This window comes from Tiliqua scincoides, chromosome 5, assembly GCF_035046505.1.
Source record: "Tiliqua scincoides isolate rTilSci1 chromosome 5, rTilSci1.hap2, whole genome shotgun sequence".
Classification (NCBI taxonomy): domain Eukaryota; kingdom Metazoa; phylum Chordata; class Lepidosauria; order Squamata; family Scincidae; genus Tiliqua; species Tiliqua scincoides.
In genome coordinates this window covers 26,043,997-26,069,268 of record NC_089825.1, presented here as the reverse complement: position 1 = coordinate 26,069,268, position 25,272 = coordinate 26,043,997, and the positions used below count along the sequence as shown (strand labels likewise).

The window sequence follows — 25,272 nt, the reverse complement described above, 5'->3', positions numbered from 1 at the left end:
GGTTGCAAACCATGTATTCCAGTTTTAAAAATCCCTCAATTGAATAATTATAATTTTTGGTGAATAAAAAAGTTAATCACTGTATGAAAAACTCAAATTATGTTGTTCAAATTCATTTACCACATCCTATAATCTTGATCTTTAGAGGAAATCTTGCTTAGGGTTGCATGGCTGAATGTACTGTGCTGCAGTAAGCTACTTTAGGACAAAGGATACTATTTCTCAAAATTACATATATTTGCAAGAGCATTCTGATGTTTATGTGGTTTTCATGTATCAATTCAGCAAGATTTGTGCTGACATGATCTTGTTTTCAAGCAGCTGATGTTTCTTAAACATTTGTGCCGTTATGAAATAAAAGTCCAGTTGCTAAGGGAATTATATCAAATATTCAAGTATATCAAATATTTTTAACTTGTGGTTTTAAAGCCTTATTTTGATTTTAGTTATTTGTGGCCTAATCAGTCCTAAGATTTCTGTGTGGAAGTTTATGTGGGTAGTTCTTGAAATTTAGTGGGAGCGTGTTTGTGTCCCACACTGTTTGAGTCCCACCCTGAATCCATCACAGCATATCCAACTTTGACTGGCGTGAGCTGTCTGAGGCTGAGCTCATATAGTTTGCTCTCCAGGTTAGTTGACACTGTAGCATTAGCACAGGCTGTGGAGCTTCTTGGGGCAGACCAAGGAAAGATGTGTTCCTTTGGGCCAACAATAGGCCTATAGATGAAAAATAAGTAGTCTGCCTCAAACTTTGACAAGCCTATATCAAAGAAGGGCAAGAGCTGAATAAAAAGCCTGGCAGCAACAGCAACAAAGACAGCAGCAAGAGAGGTGGTGCCAGTGAACGAGAAGATCTGATTACCCCACCAGGGCCTCCCCTGTGATTAGTCTGGCTTTGGCAACTCATGACTGCCACAGCCATTTTGGGACATGGGCACTATTTTAAGTGGTCCACTACCCTTAGCCAGTCAATGCTTCCCAGTTCCCCATATAGGTGCAAAAGCCCAAAAAGAGAATTACAGTTCAATCAACTGAATTACCAATAACTGAGCAATTGACAGCAGATACCTATTTACCCAGTTACTACAATCCTCTAAAAAGGAGATTACGAAAATTTGACTTGACAATTTATTGTCAGAGTTTAGAATACTTTTGTAAGATTTCACTTCAATCCACTTCCCTCTGCCTTTAGAATATGCCTTTGTCTTAATAAGTGTCAAAGAAAAGAACAGTTTTTGTTGTTTGGCTGTATATAGCTGATGGCCTTGATTTGAGAACCCTCTCAAAGAAGCTTTTCTGTTACAAGAAAACCAAAACAAATCATTTAATTAAACTAGAAATATAGTACAAGCAGATCATGGTACACACAACTACATCAAGCTGCCTTACACCTAGTCAGATCCTAGCTCAGTAATGTCTATGCTGATTAACAGTGGCCCTTTGTGGTTGCAGATGGAGATCTTTCTTAGCCTTACCTGAAGATGCCAGGAATTGAACCTAGAACCTTCTGGAATGAAAGAATGTGCTCCACCACTGAGTTACATCCCACTCCCAAAATAAATTCCAAGAAAAATCAAACAAGATTAACATGTTATAGTAAAGTGGAAATGATAAAACAGTAATGGTAATTGGTTAATGCAAATGAAGATCAATATAAGATGAAAGCTATTAAATTTCCAACCCCCAATATCTCAATTCACTGAAGGCTATGACATTCTCAAGCAACTTTTCGTATTTATCTATTCCTGGACAGCAGACTGTGAGATGTTGCTGCTCACCAGGTCCTTTCTAGTTCTTTACCAATTGAAACAATACTCTCACAACCTTGTCCTCTTGTTTATCTGTGTCCCTGAATTTCAAGCCAGAGCTTGAAGCTGGAGTCAAAACGTAACAGCAGACCCTATCTCAGGCTGACAAAGAAAGGACAAGATTTCTTTATATTTTACATGAAGCACTTCATGCTCACTGAACATGTTATTAATATTATAACACAAATTAAAAGTCTTCATATTAAAAATCTGGACTATCACCTTAAATGTATGTTTGCCATTTGACATGTTCTTATTCTAAAAGATTTATATACTGTTTTTCAACAAAAGAAGTCCAGAAAATATTTTAAATAAATAAATGGCTCCCTATCTTAAACAATCTAAAAAGGTGAGGAAGAAACATCAGCAAATAATCACCAGTAAAGATTCTATTCTACAAAAAGGGAAAACAATTGCTTCTCCCTGCTAAATGAGAGGAATACCACTTTAAAAGGTGCCTCTCTTTGTGCAAGTAATGGCAATTGCATGCTTTTAAACTCTACAGTCTACAAACTAGCATGTCTGGGTTCATGAGCGTTTTTTTAAATAACTAGACAAGTTAGTACAAGTTTGAAAGAACACCTGCCACTGACTGACAGGTGTCCTGACCCTTCCACACACTCTCAAGGTTCCCTGTGCTGGTCAAAAACACTAGTTTAGAGTATATACACAACACCATCTCCCAAAGTAGGAGACTTTCATACCAGTACAAAAACCACTTGCTCACCCACTTAATACTGCAACATCAGGATAACATTCCTTCTGAGGCATTGCATCCTTGTGCTTTCCCACTATCCTGGTTTGTTTATTTTTTAAGTGCTGGTTTCTGGTGATTTTTCTTCACTTCCAAAGCAATTCTATGGCAAATCTACCAGGTGTGAATTCACTAGTGCAATCCTCTCACCTGATGCAGGAGAGTGGCTAGTTATGGTATATAACCTCTTGTTTTTACATCACTTGCCTATCCACTCCCTTCAATGTTCCCTCTCTGTAATAGAAACAAACAGCGTGGTTATAAAGCACTGTCGATTTTCTGGCTGCCTTGCAACTTTTTAAAATTAACTTACTGTGTATACCAGGGCAGGTGTACACAGATACCCTTGTGGGGGAAAAATCCTTCCTCAAAGTAGCAGTGATGATGGTATCACCACAAGGAATGAATAGTTGGGTCCATTCCTTATAGTGGATAGTTGGGTCCATTCCAGTTGGACATTCCAATGTCCTCTGGGGGGACAACTGCCAAGTCCTCCCATTCTCCTCCCCGTGTCTCTTCTGCAGCAGTACTCTGCTGGCTTTTGGTCTAGGGATCCCACCCAGATAAAAGATAGGTAAAGCAACAACACAAACAGACACAAAATACCGAGATGCTTCTGGACTGGTTGAGTACCACAAGCCCTCTTGTGGTTTGAAAAAGAGGAGAATTGAAGGAAACTGCCACTTGTTTTAATAGACACAGGAAGCAGTTTAAAAAAAAAAATCCAAAACAGACAAAAAGGCAGACATGTCCAAAAGGCAGACATTGTTAGTCTCTGCCTAAATCCATCTGCTTAGAATGGAACAACACACCAACACCTACACCTCCTGTTCTCTACATAAAAGAAACAACAAACAAGCCAAAATACACAATGCTCTATCTCCTAAAATAAATACCTCTCCCTCTAAGCTGCAAGGAGAAGAGAAAATGCTGGTCAGCCATGAGTTTCCCAGCTTGTGGGGAGGGGGGAATGTGTCCTTCCAAATGTACTGAAACAGAGATGTCAAACTTGTTTCATACAGAAGGCCAAGATTATGATTCATGGTGCTTGCTGATGGTCAGAAGTGACATCATTAAGCAGATGATGGCCAGAAATAAGCACTTTGTTCTCACATAAAAACTCATTAGCTGCAAATAACAGAAGAGAAAAAGTGCAAATCTTATTCATATTTTCAAAATATGAGACAGCCCAATTACCAAGCTGGGAGAGCCCAATTATAACCAGGGGGGCAGATAAATGACTTTCAGGGGCTACATTTGGCCTGCAGACCTTATGTTTGGCAACCGTTTGACATCTCCTCTACAGCTTCTTCAGAAAGCCTTGTTTTTTTTGCCATAGTCCCACTTTTTCTTCCCTTTTCCATTTTTGTTAAGAGTTCAGAGTCTTTGTCTCTTCCAAATGGCCTACTGATATGTCATAGAAGTACTGGATCAGTCTGCCCACAGGAAACTACAAACAATATACAAATCTTCAAGTGTAATTCTGCCATCCATAAGCAGACCATGCTTGTGGGAGAAGGAAGCAAAGCAAAAAATGGCTAATTTGGTTATTGTTAACAACACGGAGTTAGATAATATGCATTTGATACAGAACAAAGCTAGTGCTAGAACAGCAGCAGCAAAAGCGGCCCAGAAGCAATTGTTTAGAAAAATTGTTGCATAACTGAGGAAAGACTCAGTCTTAAGCTAAAAATCTCCAAGCCATTTACTCCAGAGTAACCCCACAATATTAGTAGAACGATTATGTACTAAAACACTGCCTTAGAATGATGCCCTTAGAACGCAAGCCCTACTTTATTGTAAATGTGACAGCATTACAATTTGTGATTTATAATGACGTTTAGGAAAGAAAATCTCTCCCTGTCAAAGGTTAAGTTTCAGAAGCCGCTTCTAGAATTGCCCAACCTTGCCACCTGACTGGGCAAACTTCCTTGTCAGCAATCTTCATAAAGATAAGTATGGTATGTTGGTCAGAGTAAGACCAGGCAGGACTGGGTTCAAATACCTACTCAGTGACTGGGCCAAGGTCTCTCAGCTATCTCTCAGCCTAATCTATTTCACAGGGTTGTTGTGAGAATACATACAGAGTTCCTTTCAGCAAGGGATCAATAACAATAATATGCAGCATTTATAATATCAGTGGATGGACTGGGGAGAGCTTTTAAAATCAACTTTTCACTGCTGTTGTAGTTTTTGTAGACCTATGGGAAGCAGCAGCAGCTATGGAATTCCCAAACACCTTGGCCAAAGTGTTGTGTGAACTCCTCCCGCACAGGAGGTAAGCACAGTGAGAGCAGTTCTTACGTACAATTGATCGGGACAAGCAATTGAGATACGCCGGGCCTGCCATAACATTAAGCACATGTATAACTGGCACAACTGCAAGAACAACATTAATTGTGGACATGTCTGATTATTTTTTCCAAGATTATGAGATATCCGAGAGCTCCTAGCCAGACACAACACAAAACAAAATACAAAAGATGCAATTTATGCCAAATGTTCAAGCACTCACGGAAGTATGGATGGATTTTCTAAAGGGGCCAGGGGGTTCAGTCTTCTCATTTCACCCAGCCCTCTGTCTAGGAGCTCCAGAAACACCTAGACATCTGCATCCTACCTAGACATCTTTTTACCTAGACATCTGCATCCTATGTACTCAGTGATATTCACCACCATGTTCCATATTCATATTCAACATATTCATGTTCCATGAAAAAGATCCATTTAAAACTTAAGATTTGAACAATACACACTCAATATCATTGTTAGATTCCGACTACATAATTTAGTTTTAAAGTCAAATTCTAGAGACCTTCTATTCTGAATATTTTTTGTTTATGACTTATTGGTATATCCTATACTTTTAAAAGCAGCACTGAATATAACCCAAATGCAAATACCTGCTTCATATCCCACATGTACGCTTGGTTTAATGGAATCCTCTGATCTTGTCTCCAATACAAGACTGTTAAAAGACAACTGACATTTTGATGACCGATCTAGCAGTCCCACAACATGGCGACCAATGGTTTCTTCTACAGCTACGGTCGTCTTTACAACCTCCGACAAAATCTTCAGAAGTCTGCTATTAGTTTTCTGCAAGGCAGATCTGGGTACAAAAAATAAAAGGGAACTCAAAACATTTTACTCTTTATTATCCCCTCAATTTGTGCATTATAGGGGGACTAGGCTTTCATTTAAAGAAAGAACTCAATGAATTGTTCCGAGTTAATTGTATCAGACATATTTTCAGATTCTGAAAATCCAGGAATGGGTTCTGATTAGCCATTTGGAGTAGCTACAAAAGAGAATGAAAATAGTCTTTCTAGAGCCTTAAGGCTGCAATCTTATGCACACTAAATTGGAAGTAAATCCCACTGAACTCAATAGGACTTACTTCTGAGTAGATACACACATGGAATTGTGCTGTAAGAGTTTAATGAGTTAAAGAGATGAATACATGGTGTCCTACATTTTTTAAGTCTTACCTGGCATCTGTCAGTAGCATCGGCTCCTGGGCATTTCCAAATACTTTAACCAAGCATTTAAATCTTTGATTTTGTGGCAAATAGTATACACTGTTTAATAGAGCCAATTTCCAGGACTGGGTGACAGCAAGAATGCTACCTTCCATTCTTTTGAAGGATTGCACGAAGAACTTTGCGTAAGCACCGCAACACCCACATAAATCGACCCCACAGATAAGTCGAGGGCAGGTTCTGAGCCAACAACCATGGAATTTTCTATGACCCTCGGATAAGTCAGGAGTTAAACTTAGGGGGGTATCTGACTATAGTTTTGTCTGATTTTACCTGAGGCCAGATCCTGAAAAATAACCCACTGCTAATGGTTACCTAAGAACTGTAGTCTCTAATTTATTAAAACATAGTAAAAGATCATAACATACATTATTATTCTTTTTAAATTCTGGTCTTCACCACTTTTTTGTAAACACTATTAGAGTAAGTGCACTGTAAACTACATACCAGTAGAACAGTGGTTCCCAATCTGGTATTCATGTACTCCCAGGGACACTCAACAGGACCTTTAGGGGTACTTGAAAAAGAATGGAATAATGGTAGAAAAAAGCAGGTCATGCTCCAGAATGCCTTGCAAGGCAGAAAGGGAGGAAGCTAGCTGGCTGTGAGAGCCCCACCAATAGCTAGTTTTTGGTCATCAATTCATGTATGAACCAATTATTGAAAACCAGCACAGTAAAAAAGCTGAAACGTAATATGGAAAGTGATCAATCACCCAGAATTTCTCAGCACACTTCTGGTGCAAAACAGTGCAAAGGCAGAGTCTTCTGTTCTTCAAGCAGATAAAAAGAGAAAACACTGTGATGAATACATGAAGCCTGGGTTTTCATATGGGGGAGATGAGGGCTTGTATTATTAATTACAAACATTTTGCTAATAGGAAGGGTACAATTTATGGAAATGGGCTGCCAAGGGATATGCAAGTGAAAAAGGTTGAACCATGAATCAAATCCACCTTTAAGGTGTCTGGTGTGTTAAGCCAGAAGCTCTACATACAACATACAACCCATAACTCATAACTGGGAGTGTGCAATTCAATTCACAGCCGAGAGATGCAGTTACATATATTTCCAATCCTTTTTACTCAGAAGTAGACCCACTGCTTTCCATGGGTGTTATTCTTAAGTAATGGTGCACTGAACTGTAGCCTGGGAAGGAGGGTCCCATCCTGGTGTTTCAAAAAACAGACCTGCTTTGCAAGCATTTGCAAATCAGAACCAGGCTGCAGCAGAAGATTAAAAGATTAACTTTGGCTGGAATTTCCCAGTTGCCATAGAAACAATCTCTTCCCTGCCTGCCCAGACCTGCCTGCTGCTTGAGAAACTTGGCACCTGTCTGCTGCTTGAGAAATGAAACTTTTCAGAGTTGAAAGGCTTTGCCCTCTGATTGACCCGGAGATAAGGCGGTGATCATTGCAGCTTGATTACTTGGCAGAAATTTCACGTACTATACGTGAGTGTACTTAGTATTGGCAACCTTCAGTCTCGAAAGACTATGGTATCGCGCTCTGAAAGGTGGTTCTGGCACATAAGAACATAAGAACAGCCCCACTGGATCAGGCCATAGGCCCATCTAGTCCAGCTTCCTGTATCTCACAGCGGCCCACCAAATGCCCCAGGGAGCACACCAGATAACAAGAGACCTCATCCTGGTGCAGCGTCTAGTGTGGCTGAAAAGGCCAATCCGGGAGTGACAATCCCTTCCACACCGGGAGCAAGTGCAGTCTGTCCCTGGTCTGTCTCCCTGGCTATGGGCCTTCCTTCTTTGCCTCTTAGCCTCAGACTGTTGGCAAAGTGTCTCTTCAAACTGGGAAAGGCCATGCTGCACAGCCTGCCTCCAAGCGGGCCGCTCAGAGGCCAGGGTTTCCCACTTGTTGAGGTCCATCCCTAAGGCCTTCAGATCCCTCTTGCAGATGTCCTTGTATCGCAGCTGTGGTCTGCCTGTAGGGCGCTTTCCTTGCACGAGTTCTCCATAGAGGAGATCCTTTGGGATCCGGCCATCATCCATTCTCACGACATGACCAAGCCAACGCAGGCGTCTCTGTTTCAGCAGTGAATACATGCTAGGGATTCCAGCACGTTCCAGGACTGTGTTGTTTGGAACTTTGTCCTGCCAGGTGATGCCGAGGATGCGTCGGAGGCAGCGCATGTGGAAAGCGCTCAGTTTCCTCTCCTGTTGTGAGCGAAGAGTCCACGACTTGCTGCAGTACAGAAGTGTACTCAGGACGCAAGCTCTGTAGACCTGGATCTTGGTTTGTTCCGTCAGCTTCTTGTTGGACCAGACTCTCTTTGTGAGTCTGGAAAACGTGGTAGCTGCTTTACCGATGCGCTTGTTTAGCTCGGTATCGAGAGAAAGAGTGTCGGAGATCGTTGAGCCAAGGTACACAAAGTCATGGACAACCTCCAGTTCATGCTCAGAGATTGTAATGCAGGGAGGTGAGTCCACATCCTGAACCATGACCTGTGTTTTCTTCAGGCTGATTGTCAGTCCAAAATCTTGGCAGGCCTTGCTAAAACGATCCATGAGCTGCTGGAGATCTTTGGCAGAGTGGGTAGTGACAGCTGCATCGTCGGCAAAGAGGAAGTCACGCAGACATTTCAGCTGGACTTTGGATTTTGCTCTCAGTCTGGAGAGGTTGAAGAGCTTTCCGTCTGATCTGGTCCGGAGATAGATGCCTTCTGTTGCAGTTCCAAAGGCCTGCTTCAGCAGGACAGCGAAGAAAATCCCAAACAAGGTTGGTGCAAGAACACAGCCCTGCTTCACTCCGCTTCGGATGTCAAAAGGGTCTGATGTGGAGCCATCGAAGACAACAGTGCCCTTCATGTCCTTGTGGAAAGATCTGATGATGCTGAGGAGCCCGGGTGGACATCCAATCTTGGGGAGAATCTTGAAGAGGCCGTCTCTGCTGACCAGGTCGAAAGCCTTTGTGAGATCTATGAAGGCTATAAAGAGTGGCTGTCGTTGTTCCCTGCATTTCTCCTGCAGTTGTCTAAGGGAGAATACCATATCAGTGGTGGACCTGTTGGCTCGGAATCCACACTGCGATTCTGGATAGACGCTCTCTGCAAGTACCTGGAGCCTCTTTAGTACAACTCGGGCAAACAGCTTTCCTACAACGCTAAGGAGAGAGATGCCGCGGTAGTTGTTGCAGTCACCCCTGTCACCTTTGTTCTTGTACAGCGTGATGATGTTTGCATCCCTCATGTCTTGAGGTACTCCACCTTCTCTCCAGCAGAGACAGAGGATTTCATGCAGCTCAGTGACGATGATCTCTTTGCAGCATTTTAGGACTTCAGCAGGGATGCTGTCTTTTCCAGGTGCCTTGCCAAAGGCAAGGGAGTCCAGGGCCACGTGAAGTTCTTCTAGGGTTGGTTCACTGTCAAGCTCTTCCAGCACAGGCAGGCACTCAATGTTGTTCAGTGCTTCTTCGGTGACTACATTTTCTCTGGAATATAGCTCAGAGTAGTGCTGCACCCAGCGTTCCATCTGCTGCGCCCGATCCTGGATGACCTCGCCTGTGGCAGACTTCAGAGGGGCAATTTTCCTCTGTGTTGGACCTAGGGCCTGCTTGATACCATCATACATCCCCTTGATGTTGCCCGTGTCAGCTGCTATCTGTATCTCGGAACAGAGCTGGAGCCAGTAGTCGTTAGCACATCTCCTGGCAGTCTGTTGGACTTTGCTGCGAGCAGTTCGGAGGACCTGCAGGTTGCGCTCACTGGGACAGGCCTTGTATGCTGCTTGAGCTCTCCTCTTTTCCTCAATGACTGGTGTCAACTCCTCAGAGTGGGCTTCAAACCAGTTTGCCGCCTTGTTGGTCTTCTTGCCGAATATGGACAAGGCGGTGTTGTAAACGGTATTCTTGAAATGTTCCCATCTGTTGGATGCGTTTGCGTCGGCCGGGCCTGGAAGAGATTCCTCAAGCGCTTGTGCAAATTCCTCCACTTTTCTCTGATCCCGGGTCTTGCTGGTATCAATGTGAGGTCTTCCTTCCTTTTTCGTGTGATACAGTCGCTTTGTTTGCAGTTTCACTCTGCTGCACACCAGGGAGTGGTCAGTGTCGCAGGCAGCACCATGATCACCACTGCGTGTGATCTTGATGCTGGGAAGGCTGGAGCGTCTGGTGAGGATCAGGTCGAGCTGGTGCCAGTGCTTTGATCTTGGATGTCTCCAAGAGACTCTATGTTGGGGCTTTGTGTTGAAGAACGTGTTGCTGACACAGAGACCGTGATGACAGCAAAACTCTAGCAGGCGTTGGCCATTTTCGTTCATCCTCCCAGTGCCAAACTGACCTAAGCAAGTGGGCCATGAACTGTTATCAGCACCAACTCTAGCATTGAAATCACCGAGGATGAACAATGGCTCTTTTACAGGGATTTTCTTGACAGTGGTGGCCAGGTCATCATAGAATTTGTCTTTGGCTTCTGCTGGAGACGACAGAGTCGGTGCATAAGCACTGATGAGAGTGACAGGTCCTGCTGATGACTGGAGCTGCAGGGACAAAATTCTTTCACTTCCCACAGTAGGTGGGATGATGGATTTCAGCAGGGTATTTCTGACCGCAAAGCCAACGCCATGTTCCCTGGTTTCGTTTGGTGGTTTTCCCTGCCAGAAAAATGAGAAATTTCTCTCCTTGACAGATCCGGAATCTGGCAGCCTAGTCTCTTGAAGGGCGACGATGTCCATCTGCAGTCTGCTCAGCTCCATGTCGATGACAGCTGTTTTGCGTGCGTCGTCTATTTCTTGCAGGTCATCAGAGAAGCCAGGTGTCATTGTCCTAACGTTCCAGGTGCCCAACGTGAGTGTACTATACTATACATATCTACGGTAAGTACACTTACTTCCTTTTAAGTGGAGAACATTGCCCTTGGCTCTGGATAACAATGGTCCATGAATGAAAAATCACAACTGATTGATTCTCCAAGCAGCATATACCAGCTTGTACTACCAACCTAATGAGAAGCAGAGATAATGTTCTACCTAAAATAACAATTTAAAGTAAAAAGGTGGCAAGGATCCAAAAAAGAAAAACAACTAGAGGCTTTACTCAAGCAGCGTCATGATGGAAATATCTTCAGTACTGTAGTCATATTATTTAGCTTCATGTCTGGCAAAAAACTACAATAAGCTGACCTATTAGACCTCATCATGCAATTTACAAGGCTTAACATAGTATTTCTTGCACTTTTCATACCTCACATATCCGGCAGAATCAAAGACACAAATCAGCCTTCTAAACCACAAGCTCAGTTTACCTGTCTTTTGAAAGGATGTCTAGAGAGGATTCTTCATGTTTTCCTTCTCTATCTTCACTTTCTAAAACAGGCTCTGTTGATTCGGCTTGATGTGTAGTTTCACTCTGGGTAAATTTGTGCAATGGCAGGGAAGAAAAGAGAGAGAGAAATCCTGTCATGTTGTAAAAAGCATGCTGTTCTGATGCTGCCACGCTATAAAATGAGAAACATAATTCTCAAGCTTCATGTAATTTTAAACAATAATTAACTATCCTGTTATCGAAGAAACCTAACACTGCAGACTGAACCAGTTTAGTCATCGCCTGAAAGAACGAAATTTGTTGTACTAAGTAAACAGCTTCTTGGTTCCCTGTTGGATGTTACTACAGCAACATTAAAATTAAAGTTTACCTTCAATGTAATGCCAGCTCCACCTTTCTGTTTAATCAACCTCCATTTAAGTAAACCTGATACCCTTTAGAAAAATGTCCCGACTGACAAACAATAGCAGTGCTACTCTACTGACATTCCATAGCTTCTAATAGCAGCTGAAGTCTATATTACCTGTGTTTGAGTACCACTATGTTTTAGGTCACAGGATAGCTTCTCTCTTCCAGATTTTAACTGCTTCTTTAGGGAGTCTAGTTCCTCTAAAAGCATTTGTTCTCTTTCCATAACGATGCTTTCTCTGTCCAATGTGACACGCTTGAGAGAGAGAGAGAGAGACAGACAGACAGACAGGATATTATATTAAATAACAACAACAAATTATCTCATGTATTAGAAATAAGGCAAAGAATTTTGACCCCTAGAACTTTACAATATTTTGTTCCTTTTAATCATTGAATTTAAAAAAAACATTATATATGAAGCTGCCTTATATTACTGAGCTACCAAAGACCAGAAGAGATTGTGAAGAGCTCCAGAAGGATCTCTCCAAACTGGGAGACTGGGCAGCAAAATGGCAGATGCGTTTTATGTAAGTAAGTGTAAAGTAATGCACATTGGGGCAAAGAATCAAAACTTTACCTATAGGCTAATGGGTTCTGAGCTGTCTGAGACAGATCAGGAGAGAGATCTTGGGGTCCTTGTGGGATAGCTCGATGAAAGTGTCAACCCAATGTGCAGTGGCAGTAAAGAGGGCTAATTCCATGCTAATTCCAATAATTCCATCATTAGGAAAGGCACTGAGAATGAGACAGCGAATATTGTAATGCCGTTGTACAAATCAATGGTAAGGCCACACCTAGAACACTGTGTTCAGTTCTGGTCACCACATCTCAAAAAGGATATAGTGGAGATAGAAAAGGTGCAAAAGAGAGCAACCAAAATGATTACTGGGCTGGGGCACCTTCCTTTTGAGGAAAGGCTACAGCGTCTGGGCCTCTTCAGTCTAGAAAAGAGGCGCCTGAGGGGGACATGATTGAGACATACAAAATCATGCAGGGGATGGACAGAGTAGATCAGGGGTGTGCAAACATTTTGGTAGGAGGGCCACATCATCTCTCTGACACTGTATCGGGGAAGAGAAAAAAAAGAATTAATTTACATTTAAAATTTGAATAAATTTACATAAATGAATTTATTAGAGATGGAACTTATAAGAATGAATGAAGGTCTTGCAGTAGCTCAAGGCCTATAAAAGGCCTTGCACAAAGTAAGACCAGCCTTTCCTACGCTGCCACTGCTGCATCACAAACATTAAACAGCAAGTAGTGGAGGGACCCCTTGTCCCACAGCTCAGGTGAGAGGTAAAACAGTCGTCCGCATGCTGAGAGCAGTTGCATCAGACCAGCATGGGCTCCAGCAAGTCTCTGGAGGACCAGAGGCTCACTGGAGACTGGGGGCTCCCCGAGGGCCTGATTGGAAGCCTCTGAGGGTTTGAGAACCCCTGGAGTAGACAGACACTCTTTTCCCTCTCACATAACACCAGAACCAGGGGACATCCACGAAAGTTGAGTATTGGGAGAGTTAGGACAGACAGAAGAGAATATTTTTTTACCCAGCATGTAATTAGTCTGTGGAACTCTTTGCCACAGGAAGTAGTGATGGCATCTTGCCTAGATGCCTTTAAGAGTGGATTGGACAAATTTCTGGAGGAATAGTTCATTACAGGTTACAAGTCATAGTAGGTATGTACAAGCTCTTGGTTTTAGAGGCAGGCTGCCTCTGATTGCCAGATGCAGGGGAGGGCACTGGGACGCAGATTGTGTCTGTTGTCTTGTGTGCTCCCTGAGGCATTGGTGGGCCACTGTGATACAGGAAGCTGGACTAGATGGGCCTTTGGCCTGATCCAGCAGGGCTCTTCTTATGTTCTTAGCTAGATAAGTAGCTCAGTATTGTCTACGCCAGTGTTCTTCAACCTGTGGGTCACAACCCCAACAGACACAACAGGGTTGTGGACCATCATTTGTGGGGTTGCTGCAAGCTTTCAAAGCCTGTGCAAGAGACGGCTTGGATTCAATCCAATAAAGGTATTGATTTATCAAACCTGAGTTCTTGATATAATCCTGCATAGCCTCTTCTCGCAGTCGTGCCCTACAGCTCATAAGGCCAGCCCTGTTCAGGCTCCTACCTCACAGGACTGTTGTGAAGACACAAGAGGTAGGGGGAAACAGGATGGGCGGCAACGAGAAATGGGCTGATTGGGTCACAGGAGAGGGCTTAAATACACACACAGTAAGGCTGCAATCCTAACCACACTTTCCTGAGAGTAAGCCCCACTGAATAAAACAGGACTTACTTCTGAGTAGACCTGGTTAGAATTGTGCCCTAATAGTATTAATAGCTTTTCTTTCCAATATCAAATACAATTATTGAATTTGTCTTCATAATAACTTGATCATTATATGAAGGGGATTTTTTTCCAATCTCACTACTGAAGAATCAATACTTGAAAGGCTGAGAACCACTGTGAGTTTTAAGATTAGTCCTAAGACTTCTTGGGCCATACCATGAATTCTGGCAATGACACAAAATCTGCTTAACTTATCTAAATTGAAAAAAGAGAGGCAAGAATGGAAGTGTCAAGACTAAAAGCATGGAAATTTATCATTCTGATAAATGGATCTGTTTAGTTTGCATATGAAATAAGGAATGTAAAAACCCATGGGGGGGGGGTCCCTCAAGTCTTCAATTCTAACTCCTCCATGTTTCAGTGCTTCCATTACCTCTGCTAATTGCACTTTAAGTCTATCAAGCTCTGCTAGGAGCTGTTCTTGATTTTCTTTCTGTCGCTCCATTTGTTGCATGTGACCCTGTTTCAGCACTTCTGTTGCTTGCTGATGTTCTTGATACTGCCGGACAAGCTCTTGGCGCATGTCTTCCAGACGCTCTTCATACAGTGATATCTGGCTTGAAGGATCTACGCTGGAAGCTGAAAATTCACTTGCAACCTGTAATTTTTGTGGACAAGCGTTATAAATAGGGCATCTCACACAGAAAATTTTTCCTTGTGTTAAGTAGCCCTAGACTAGCATTTATCGAACAATGCATATCCCACAAAAACATTCTGATGCTTTTGGCCTAGTAAGAGTAAACATAAAATCAAACAAGGAAAAATGAGACTAGGGAGGGACTGCAGGGGAAAAGTGGGAAGAAGAAGAAGAACAGGTAAACACCTGTTTCCCTATATAATGTTCCTGCCCATCTCCTCTGCTTTGCACACTGGTTGCAAATAGCATTTTGGATCCTGTCTTTATCACAGACTGTATTATTCCAGTCTGAAAAACTGTTAAAAATATTTATCTGGCCATCCCACAAAGCACAGTATTTCACTTCTTCCAAGTTATACTGTATATACTTGGGTACAAGTCAAAAAATTATGGCTAAAAATTGACCCTGGAACCTTGGTCAACTTATACATGTGTCAACACAGTAAGGCCTCCTCGGCTTCTAAGCACAGCTGGGGAGATGGGGGGGGGGAGACCAGGCTGAGAAGCAGGATGTAAGGAGAAAAACAAAAAGAAAAAGGAGCTATTTTACCTTGTCTGAAGCAGCACAGAGCTTTTCTCCAAACAGAAAAAAGGTAAAGGAGCTTATGGGAATTGTGACCTTTGTAAGGGCTCCTGCTATGGAACTGGTACTGTACTCCTCACAAAGGCCGGAACTCCCACAACCTCCTTTACCTTTCTTCCTGTTTGGAGAATAGCTGCTTCAGAACATTTACTGGTAAGCAGTTTTTCAGGATCTGGCCTTGGGTAAAAACAGATCATGGGTTCAATCCTAACTAAGACTTGGGCCAGGCCAAGTCACTTGGGTCGACCCGGGAGGGTCGTAAACATGCCATAAAGCACGTTTGCGCCTCCTGATGAGGAAGCCGCGCCTGCGCATCTAGATGTGCCAACGCGCGGAGGCTGACATAAGCCTCCGTGCCAGCTTCTGAGCAGCTGCTTGTGATGGGTGGCCCCGGGGCTGGGCGCGCGGAGAGCCAGAGTCAGGGCTGGGATAAGGCAGTTATGCCGGATCCCAACCCCCGTCCCAACAGAGTGGCTTCAAGTCTGCTCTCCTCGGACTTGCACTACCTCCAGAGGTGGCGCAGGTCTGAGGAGACCCACTGGGGACAGCAGCCCTTACCCGGGGTAAGGGGAAGAGTTTCCCCTTGCCTCAGGCTGAGCCGCTGCTGCCCATAAACCCACGTTGGATGCAGCACAAGCCTCCTGGCTTGCCTGTTCCAGCGCAAGTTTGGATTGCGCCCAAAATTATCTAATTCAAAGACTTTCATACACCCCTAAGTTTTGCCCTTGATTTATCCACAGGTTACAGCGAATTCCATGGCTTTTGGCTTAAAACGTGTCCTCAACATCCATAAGATTGCCTTATACTTATTTGGAACTGATGAGTCACCAAGGAGAAGAAATTGTATGTTAGTTCTGTGAATGCCTCTTTACCTGCAAGTCTTTGGATTGACTTGACACATGGAAAGTATTGCAAGATGGTCACATTTAACATTAGCATAATTCTTTTACAGTGTCTTTAAGGGACTAGTCACAGAGTTTTCGCTATGACACAGAGGAAAACACAAATCTCTGAGTGTATAAATAGTGCTTTACAATGTGTCTAAAGCCTTGCAAAGTGACTGAAATGATTCTAGAAGCAGTGAAATACAGGTGGTGCTTCAGTATCTGGAAGGGATTCATTCTCTGACCCCCGTGGATACCAAAAACTGCTGATAATGAAATCTGCTGTTTCTGCACCTTTAAGCCCTCTGAAGACAACCGGAGTTGTGCTCTGATCATCTCCAGAGGGTTTTCAGAAGCCTGCAAAGGCCACACATTTCCACCCACAGCCTCTGAGGGTTTCAGAATTGCCCCAGAGCACAAAAAAGCGACTTCTGGTTTCCTGAAAAGTCTTTGGAGGATTTTGTTACTTTAGAGGGTACAGGTTGAGCCAGATCCTCAGGTGAAAAATCCACTGATAAATAGGCTCAACCTGTAATTTGCACAGTGACCAATTTTTGTCAGACATTAACCCACCATATTCTACACCTATGGCTTCCAAGCATATTATACATTGAAGTTATGCATATTTAATATACAGTATTTAATGTTACTTTCAGATAGTACTTCCTACCTATTGAGCTAGAAACAGCACATTAAAAATTCTAAGCTTAAAAATATACATCATTAATATGAAAATGCAAAATACATGTGATATTCATGCCATTTTTTACATTATGGTCCTGAAAAGCTAATTATGTGGCACAGACAAAAAAAAAATTAAAGGAGAGTTTCATGAACTTTGTACTTTTCAAAATAAGATGAAAAGAAGGCAAAAGACAGAATATATTTGACTATACTTGCCAGAGATATATTTTGCATAAGGTCTTTATCAGTTGAAGAAGTGTCTCTTAGAAGCCTTAAATTGAAGTCATGTGGTCTAAGTATCTCAGCAGGCTTAACATCTGGTTGAAACTGCCCTTCAAGTGATGAAGTTTCACCAAACTCTTCACTTATCTCTCTGCTAAGCGATTTGGATTCTTCATATTTAGCAGCTATCTTCTCATTTCTACAGCTTTCTAATTCTTCAAAGGAATCCACTGTATCTATATTATTTACCCATTGAGTTTCTCTTTGTACCATCGACATTTCCTCCTCCTTCAGATTAGCAATTCTTGCTAATTCATTTTTCTGGGCAAACTCTACACTCATTGTTACCACCACCTTAATAAATAACAGATTGAAACACAGAGAGGAAATACTTTAGATTTCCACACAAATCAATGAATGATGTAATTCTCTTAGTAATAAATTACACTATTCAGCTATGCTCCTAGTATAAAAAGTATAAAACTGTTACTAAAAAAACATTTTTAACAAAATATTAGATTTTAGTGGACTAAATATTCTGAACATCATAGACATGGTACTAACAGAAACAAAATGATTAATTGGAATAAGTTAAGGAATCACTGATATTCATATCACTTATCACACAAAACATACTCCTCCATGAATTAATTTAACACATTATCAAAGATAATATCTCAATTCAGACATCATACAAAACCAAACCATGGTTCAATCTTCTGACCCCTCTTGAAAACCATAGTTTACAGCTATTTGTCTCCTTTCATCTTCTATTAGATTGGGGTGTCAAATTTGTTTCATACCAAGGGACAAACAGTATTAATGATGCCTGCTGAGGGCCGGAAGTGATGTAGTTAGGCAGAAAGTGATGTCATTATTCAAGATATGGGAGAGCCAATTTTCATGTGGGCTGCCCTTATAGCAGTAACACCTTAGCACTGCTCAGCCACTGAGAGCATGAGGGCCAGATAAAAAGCATCCGCGGGCCACATTTGGCCTCCGGGCCTTATGTTTGACATCCCTGTATTAAATCAACACTTCTGCATGTAGGTGCAGATGAAGCAATTGCCATAAATAAGGTTTGTCAATTCAGACACAATGTCAAAAAGAAGCTAGAACAAACCATGGTTTAAAAGTCATAATTTTCAATGTTCCAACTGTTGTCTGATTGCAAACCATGGTCTGTCAATTTGGATGCCATACCAAACCCCAGTTAAGCTTCTTTAACTATGCTTGGTGTGATGTCTGAATTGAGCCCTAATGTACTGTACTAGGAAAACCGCACCTTAGCAATTTCTTCTAATAATTTTTCTTGGTACTGTTTTTCCAGAAACTCAACACCTCCAACTTCATTAGAGGGCTATAAGGAAAAAAAAATTCATCAGTTTAAAAATATTAGCTTCAAATATCTTATTGTAAAGATTAACTATACATACATTAAGCTATAAATTCACTGTGAAGGAAGGTGATGGCTTAAGGATGATTGAGTTTTTTTCCACACAATCAAAGAAGCAGCTACAGAAGTTTTATAATACACCAATATTACATTGATTTCTTGAATATAGTAGCAAAATGCAGTTCAGCTATTGAGACATGAATTACTGATGCTTGTGGGCCACCATATGTGCATACAGTCAGTTCTTGTTATCCGCTAGGGTTAAGTTCCTGGAAAACCTAGTAAATACTGAATTCGCGGATACTGAATTATTGAGCCTATGGGGAAAAGGGGTTAGGTTCCAGGGGCCCTCTTCACCATACGTTCTATGAACCTGAATCTCAAGTTGAAATCTATGAGGCTTGGTTCTATGGGGCTGGGTTCTATGAATTCTATGGGGTGAAGGCTCATGAGCATCTCCAACATCTAATGTTTCTTCCTCTGTGCTGGATATCCCTTGATGCATTGAAGGTTGTAGCAATGGTGATGGCGATTTCTTGGTGCTGCCTATCCCTTGACTCGTTAAAGGTTGCTGGCCCAAAAATGATGCCTCAGAGTTCAGAAGTGAGTAGGGGGTTGCTTCACCAGTCGTCATCCTCCTCCACCTGTCTCTTGGCTCCTTCTCTTGGCATGCCCCAGCCCCAGAAGAACCCTCAGGTAGACTTCCACAGACCTCTTATCAACAGCCTCACATCATCGCTGAGGTTGTGAAGTTGTGAAGCTGGAGTTTACGAGATGGTGCCCAAGATAGTGGGGCAAGTTTGGAAGCAGACACAAATGTGTCTGACAATTCTCCACGGGCCAATTCCATTGCCCTTTTGATGTGGCACCAGCACAGTATTAGCGGATAAAAAGAACAGAGATGCAGATAAACTGTTCCTAAACTGCTAATTGGGTAAGAGGCACTTTTTCAAGTGGGTGCTCCTCTTTTTAGCAGGGGGAGAGTAACTGGCCCATGTCACCCCAGCAGTGTCTTTTCTAGTGGCTGTCTGCTGGTGTTCTTTTTGCATCTTTTTAGATAGTGAGCCCTTTTGGGACAGGGAGCCATTAGTTATTTGATTTTTCTCTGTAAACCGCTTTGTGAACTTTTAGTTGAAAAGCGGTATATAAATAATAATAATAATAATGAGAGGTAGGCTGCAATTCTGCCCCTCACAGATAAGCAAATTTGCATATAAAGAGAGCTGACCATATTAGTCCCAGCATATTGAAGGCCATTCTGAAAACAAGCAATAAACCAAGGTATTATACCTCAACTGTCTTCTTAGAACTTTGCTGAAGACCACTTTCAGCACGCTCCTCTTTCAGAATATCTTTTTCCTGCGATTCCACAGAAATACTAAAAAAGAAAATTAAAAGTTAGATCAGACAACCATTAGGTGGCTTTTCTTCTGTTAAATTATTACATTGTTCCATTGTTTTCTACATCTAGCAGGTACTGTAAAATGCTTATTCAAAGTCACATTAGCATCAGAAAGTTGTATCAGAAAGAATGCATGCCGACTGAAAATATCCCCATTCAATGTTGGCATCCTTCAGTCTCGGAAGACTATGGTATCACGCTCTGAATGGTGGTTCTGAAACAGTGTCCTCTCCAGTGTGCAAAGCCTGGGTAAAGTAGATATGGAGAATAGACTGTTACCAATGCAGCAAATCCCCCCTCTCCACGTCGCTGAAATGGTCCAATGGAAAGGCAGAAGCCAATACAGTTGGTTCCAGCGGTGTCGCATGTCGAAGGAGTTGCCAGAACGTGACTGTGTTCAGCCATGGCTGAATTCAGGGACTCCAGCTCCGGATTTTGCCTCAGGGTTGACTCCTGAAGCCTTTTCCATAACTGGATGTAGCCACAAGGCAGTGGAAGTTTGGGAACAGAGTTTTCCCTCTCTCAGATGAGCTGCCTTCCCAGGCTAACGAGTCCCATCTACCCGGTGGCTGTTTAGTCGCCTCTTACGACAAACCGAGGGCCTATTCTTATCCCCCAGCCCTCAGGGGTTTAAATCCCCTAAATATCCCCATTACTTTGTACTTATAACTGAGATGACACTCTATTAAGGCCAGGCAGACACTCGCCTTTCTTTTTCTGTGTGTCAGTGTGCATCTGTTTTTAAGGGGAGCTTTGTAGCCAGCTACTTCACACTGCCATTCCTTTCAAATCCCTTGGTTGAACCCCTGCTAACTGGTTAAGAGGCACTTTTTCAAGTAGGTGCTCCTCATTTAGTAGGGGGAGAGTAACTGGCCCACCTCACCCCAGCAGTGCCTTTTCTAGTGGCTGTCTGCTGGTGTTGCATCTTTTTAGATTGTGAGCCCTTTTGGGACAGGGAGCCATTAGATATTTGATTTTCTCTGTAAACCACTTTGTGAACTTTTTGTTGAAAAGTGGTATATAAATACTGTTGTTGATGACTATACTGCTGCTCTGAATGGGGGACCAATTGGAGGCAGACTTGGCTAAGGGGAATATTACTTTGAACATAGCAACTACTGAATGTAGTGGCTAAGAATAATTTCTTCCATTACTGTCATCCTTTTCCTTTGCTCTTTCCAACGTTACAACCCTTGTGACATTATGGTATTTTCAACATTTTCCATCTTAAACCTTTTCCTGACAGTTTCACCTACTGCACATCTAACACAGAGACCTATTCACACAGGTGACATTTCTTGTATTAGCAGTAGTCAGGTAAAAATAAATTATAAAATAATTTTGACATGATACTAAAAAACTAACAAAGATGCTAGACATAATATTTTTTTTTTTTTGCTATTTATGAAGCTCTGTACATTAAACTAGGACTTGATTACTCTTTCCTTGACTTCCAGGATTTTACCTTCATCAAGATTCATCATATGTCACTCCCTCCCACTTCTCTCACTATGAATGAAAATATACCACTGGATAATTTACTAGAGGAGATAAAACGTCAGGAGGACTAACAAAAGACAATATATAGCCCTGACTATTGTAGAAACCATAAATTTTCAAATTCTGTTCCAACAAGAAAAATCTCCCTCTCTCCCTCTCTCACACACACTTTCAAATACATGTTCTCTCAGCATGGTAACTAGTGGCCTGGTCAAATACCTTGTATGTATGGGAAGGGAAGGGGGTGAAAAGTAGCAAATGTACCAAAAGACCCAGAGCTTCTTTGAAAATATGGGATCTTGCTGAACCAGCAATATAGAATGCCCTCCCAATTTATCAGATGTTGGGGTTCAGGAGAGGGAAGCAGAATCTGAATGAGTATGAAGTAAAAATAACTTGTTTTGATAAAGTTTTAAAGTATATTGAAGCTTTCTGAACATGAAAACATTGTTTAATCTGTAAGAAGTTATTGTCCATGTTTTCATTAAATACCACAGTATTTACTGCAGTCATCCCAACGCAGTAGACAACGATGTTGGCTGGCCTGAAACAACAGAATCCCAGGAATTCCTGGCTCATACAATATGATCTGAATCCCAGGAATTCCTGGCTTTAAACAATATGATCTGAGGTGAAGGAGCAACCTCCCTTCCCCAAATTTCCATGACTATAGCCTCTTCAACTGCATTCCAGACAAGTGAATGGAGACAAATCCCTTCATGACATACACTGGTATGAAACAGGGTTGCAACTGGGAAAGTCCTTGAGATGGAAAGAAAACTTCCCATCACACAATTTTATATAACAAGAACGGGGAGAGCCAAATTAATGTATACCTTGGACAGCAAAATTACTTGAGCCAGTTCTTGTAAAAAGAAAAGCAAAAGCAAAGGTACCTGAAACATTCAGAAGACTCTTTGGCATCTTGGAGTCTACTTTGTAAGTGAACTATTTCTGTAGTATATCTTTCTTCTGTTTCCTTCAATTGCTGATGGAAGTAGGAACGGAGATTCTCAATTTCTTGAACATGTTGTTCTTCAAGCTGAGATTTAAGGTTCTCCATATCTTTCCAACAAGGTGACCTAACTTTACCATCTGTGCAATAAAACGAACAATCAAGATTCTGCACAGTCAAAACAGTGAAAAACCATGAAGTTCTGGTATTAGAGCACTACAATTCTTTTTACAATTGAACTGATTTATTGAAGGATATTTTCTGATCCCTTTCATCTAACAACAACCAAAGACCAACTTTCTCACTATTAGTATTGTTGGGTAGGTTACCACACTCCAATGAAGCAAAGAGACAAGGAAGCTGTTGTGGCTGAGGTGCAGCTAGCTTCCAGGATAGCATACAAACCTCCTGGCCACACGAAAGCCTTCCACCAATGGGTTACCATTTGAACCGCACTGACATCACTAATCACTCATTCAGGGAGTGACTGAATCTGTCCCAAATCTAGGTTAGTTCAGGCTTTGTTCAGAGGTACCTTCAAAGAAGCATTGCTTCTCTGCCTGCTCTTATTTTCCAATGGATATACACACAGCCTCTACTTCAATAGTATCTTTCCTGTGCTGTTGGCTATATTCTGAGTTTTGCCTCCAAAAGCCAGGCAAGTGTATCTGCTCTAAAATTTGCTCAGTGCTTTATTTAGTTTGACAATTATTTAAATCAACAGTGAAATATGTTCTGATAGGGAAGGGCAGCGGCTTTGCAACCAACAATGGACCTGCCAGTCAGCACTAGGTATATCCCAACTATGAGTTCAAAGGGAAGTTGCTTCATGACTGACAAACCAGCCAGTAAACATTGTGCAAAACCATTTTCTGCTCTAAGCCAGCGGTTGCAAAACGCTCAACCACTGTGCACCGCAAAATCGATCTCCGTTCAGTTTACAGTTCTGCCTCCATGCTGCGTGACTGCCATGTAGATCTGGTCACAGGGACATTCTGAGCAGTCGCAACTCTTGCCCAGCATTCCAGAAGGCTGTGCAACAAGACGTCCGGGCAGATATGACTGCCCAGGACATCTCTGTGTCCAGATCTACATGGCAGTCATGCTGCACAGAGGTGGAACACAGAGGTACATGGCAGTCATGCTGCACAGAGGTGGAACACAGGTGGAACACAGAGGTTGAGCTCAGCTCAAGGAGCAGAGGGCTTACCCCAAACCCTGGATCTGGCACCCAGGGCCAGGGTTTGGAAAACCCTGCTCTAAACCAAAAGAAAAGTTTTCTTCCCTGATCATGCCAGAACCCAAATCCAGGCTGTATGTGTGTTATATACATGGTGAGTGCATTTGGTCAGAATTCTGTATATCTGTACACAGCCTGAGACTGCTCTTGTCCTCACCCTCTAAACATTTGATCTGTGGTGGCAGAGATGACACTGATTTACCATCTTAATTGGCTCATAGGAAATGACACCTAAATCTGCTCCAACATCTTCAAATTGTTAAAATTTAACAATACTGAACATATTCAAATTATAACCTTCAGGGAAATAAAAACACAAACACTAAAGGCGCAATCCTAACAGCTTATGTCATAGGGCAATGCAGCTCTGAGGTAGGGGAACAAACATTCCCTTACTATGAGGATGCCTCCGTGAGCGACACCCAACTGCAGGATGCAGTACACAACCCATTGGCACCGCTATGCCAGTGCTGGAAAGCACTGATATAAGGGGTTAGGACTGAATCCTATGTCAACAAAGAATCACAGTAGCTCTTTCGTACAACTGTTTATCTACAAACAGTATCTAAAAGACATTTAAAATTATTTATATTATGCAGATGTATTAATTATATAGTTTTACCAACAATGTCCTGTAATTGAGTAGGTAAACATTCTACATTCTGCTGCAGAGTATCAATGGCTTTTTCTTCATCATCTACACATGATTTCTGGAGATCTTCAACCTGGACAAACTAAAACAGCCAAATGAGAATCTAAAATTCTGAATTATACCTTCTCTGAAACTAGTGGTAATATTTTAGTTTCTTCAGTTTCCTCTTGTAATACAAATTTACACATTTACATGCATGACAAAAACTTCCAGATATGTTTCATCAATGTTTTAAGTATTTGGTATCTTGTAATTATTGATGAGGAGATTTTAATGCTATACTGGATTCAAATTTTTATTGGAGCATTCCCTCCCCCCCCCACACAGAGTGTGTTCTATGGCAAGAGCAACATTTAAAGCCACCACAACCAACCCCAAATGCTTGTTGACAGCGCACACAGCATACCAGTGTATAGCCATATACAACAGCAAAATTGTGTTCCACTATTGTAAAGGACAGCCTAGTACTAGTTAGCTATGCCCATTCTGGGTAAGCGAGTTATAATACTGCGGTCTAAGTCCTACTGAAAATAATGGGATTGAAGGCAGTTAAGGCAAACTTGTATCACTGATTTCAGTGGAGCTTAATTATTATTTAGGTTCTTACAATACAACCAATTCAACATACTTCTGAATAAATATGTATAAAATTATGCTATGAAATACAAGCTTTAAGCCAACATCTTTGTTTTGTTTTTTTAAAAAAAAGAACATGATTATATGTCATCTGGACAGAATTAGAAATAATTTACCTTTTTTCTGTCCATGAATTGCACATTATATTCTAGCAGCCTGTCATATTCTTCCATTATCTTGCTCAGAAGAGTTTGCAGAGTTCCATGGAAAACTAAAAAGCAGAGAAATAGTATTTTAACTCAATTCACGATTATTGCATTGTTCTAATGTGCTCTTTGCTTACAAACATTACATTAAAACAATATTGCTGTGTTATTTTTCTATTGTGCTATTTTATGAAACTGAT

At 41.8% G+C, this 25,272-nt stretch overlaps 1 protein-coding gene across 7 annotated transcripts in view; it reads right to left on the bottom strand.

The window, feature by feature from the left end:
* Nucleotides 1-25,272, bottom strand: part of AKAP9 (A-kinase anchoring protein 9) — a 140,974-nt gene that overhangs the window by 65,793 nt on the left and 49,909 nt on the right. For all 7 annotated transcript variants that reach the window (XM_066627829.1, XM_066627835.1, XM_066627832.1 and 4 more), the window contains 9 exons: nucleotides 25,043-25,137; nucleotides 24,261-24,372; nucleotides 22,340-22,538; nucleotides 19,832-19,919; nucleotides 18,431-18,505; nucleotides 14,509-14,733; nucleotides 11,903-12,043; nucleotides 11,360-11,463; nucleotides 5,466-5,674 (listed from right to left, as the gene is read on the bottom strand). In XM_066627829.1, coding sequence (XP_066483926.1) covers nucleotides 5,466-5,674; nucleotides 11,360-11,463; nucleotides 11,903-12,043; nucleotides 14,509-14,733; nucleotides 18,431-18,505; nucleotides 19,832-19,919; nucleotides 22,340-22,538; nucleotides 24,261-24,372; nucleotides 25,043-25,137 — 1,248 coding nt within the window. The remainder of the gene's footprint in view (nucleotides 1-5,465; nucleotides 5,675-11,359; nucleotides 11,464-11,902; nucleotides 12,044-14,508; nucleotides 14,734-18,430; nucleotides 18,506-19,831; nucleotides 19,920-22,339; nucleotides 22,539-24,260; nucleotides 24,373-25,042; nucleotides 25,138-25,272) is intronic.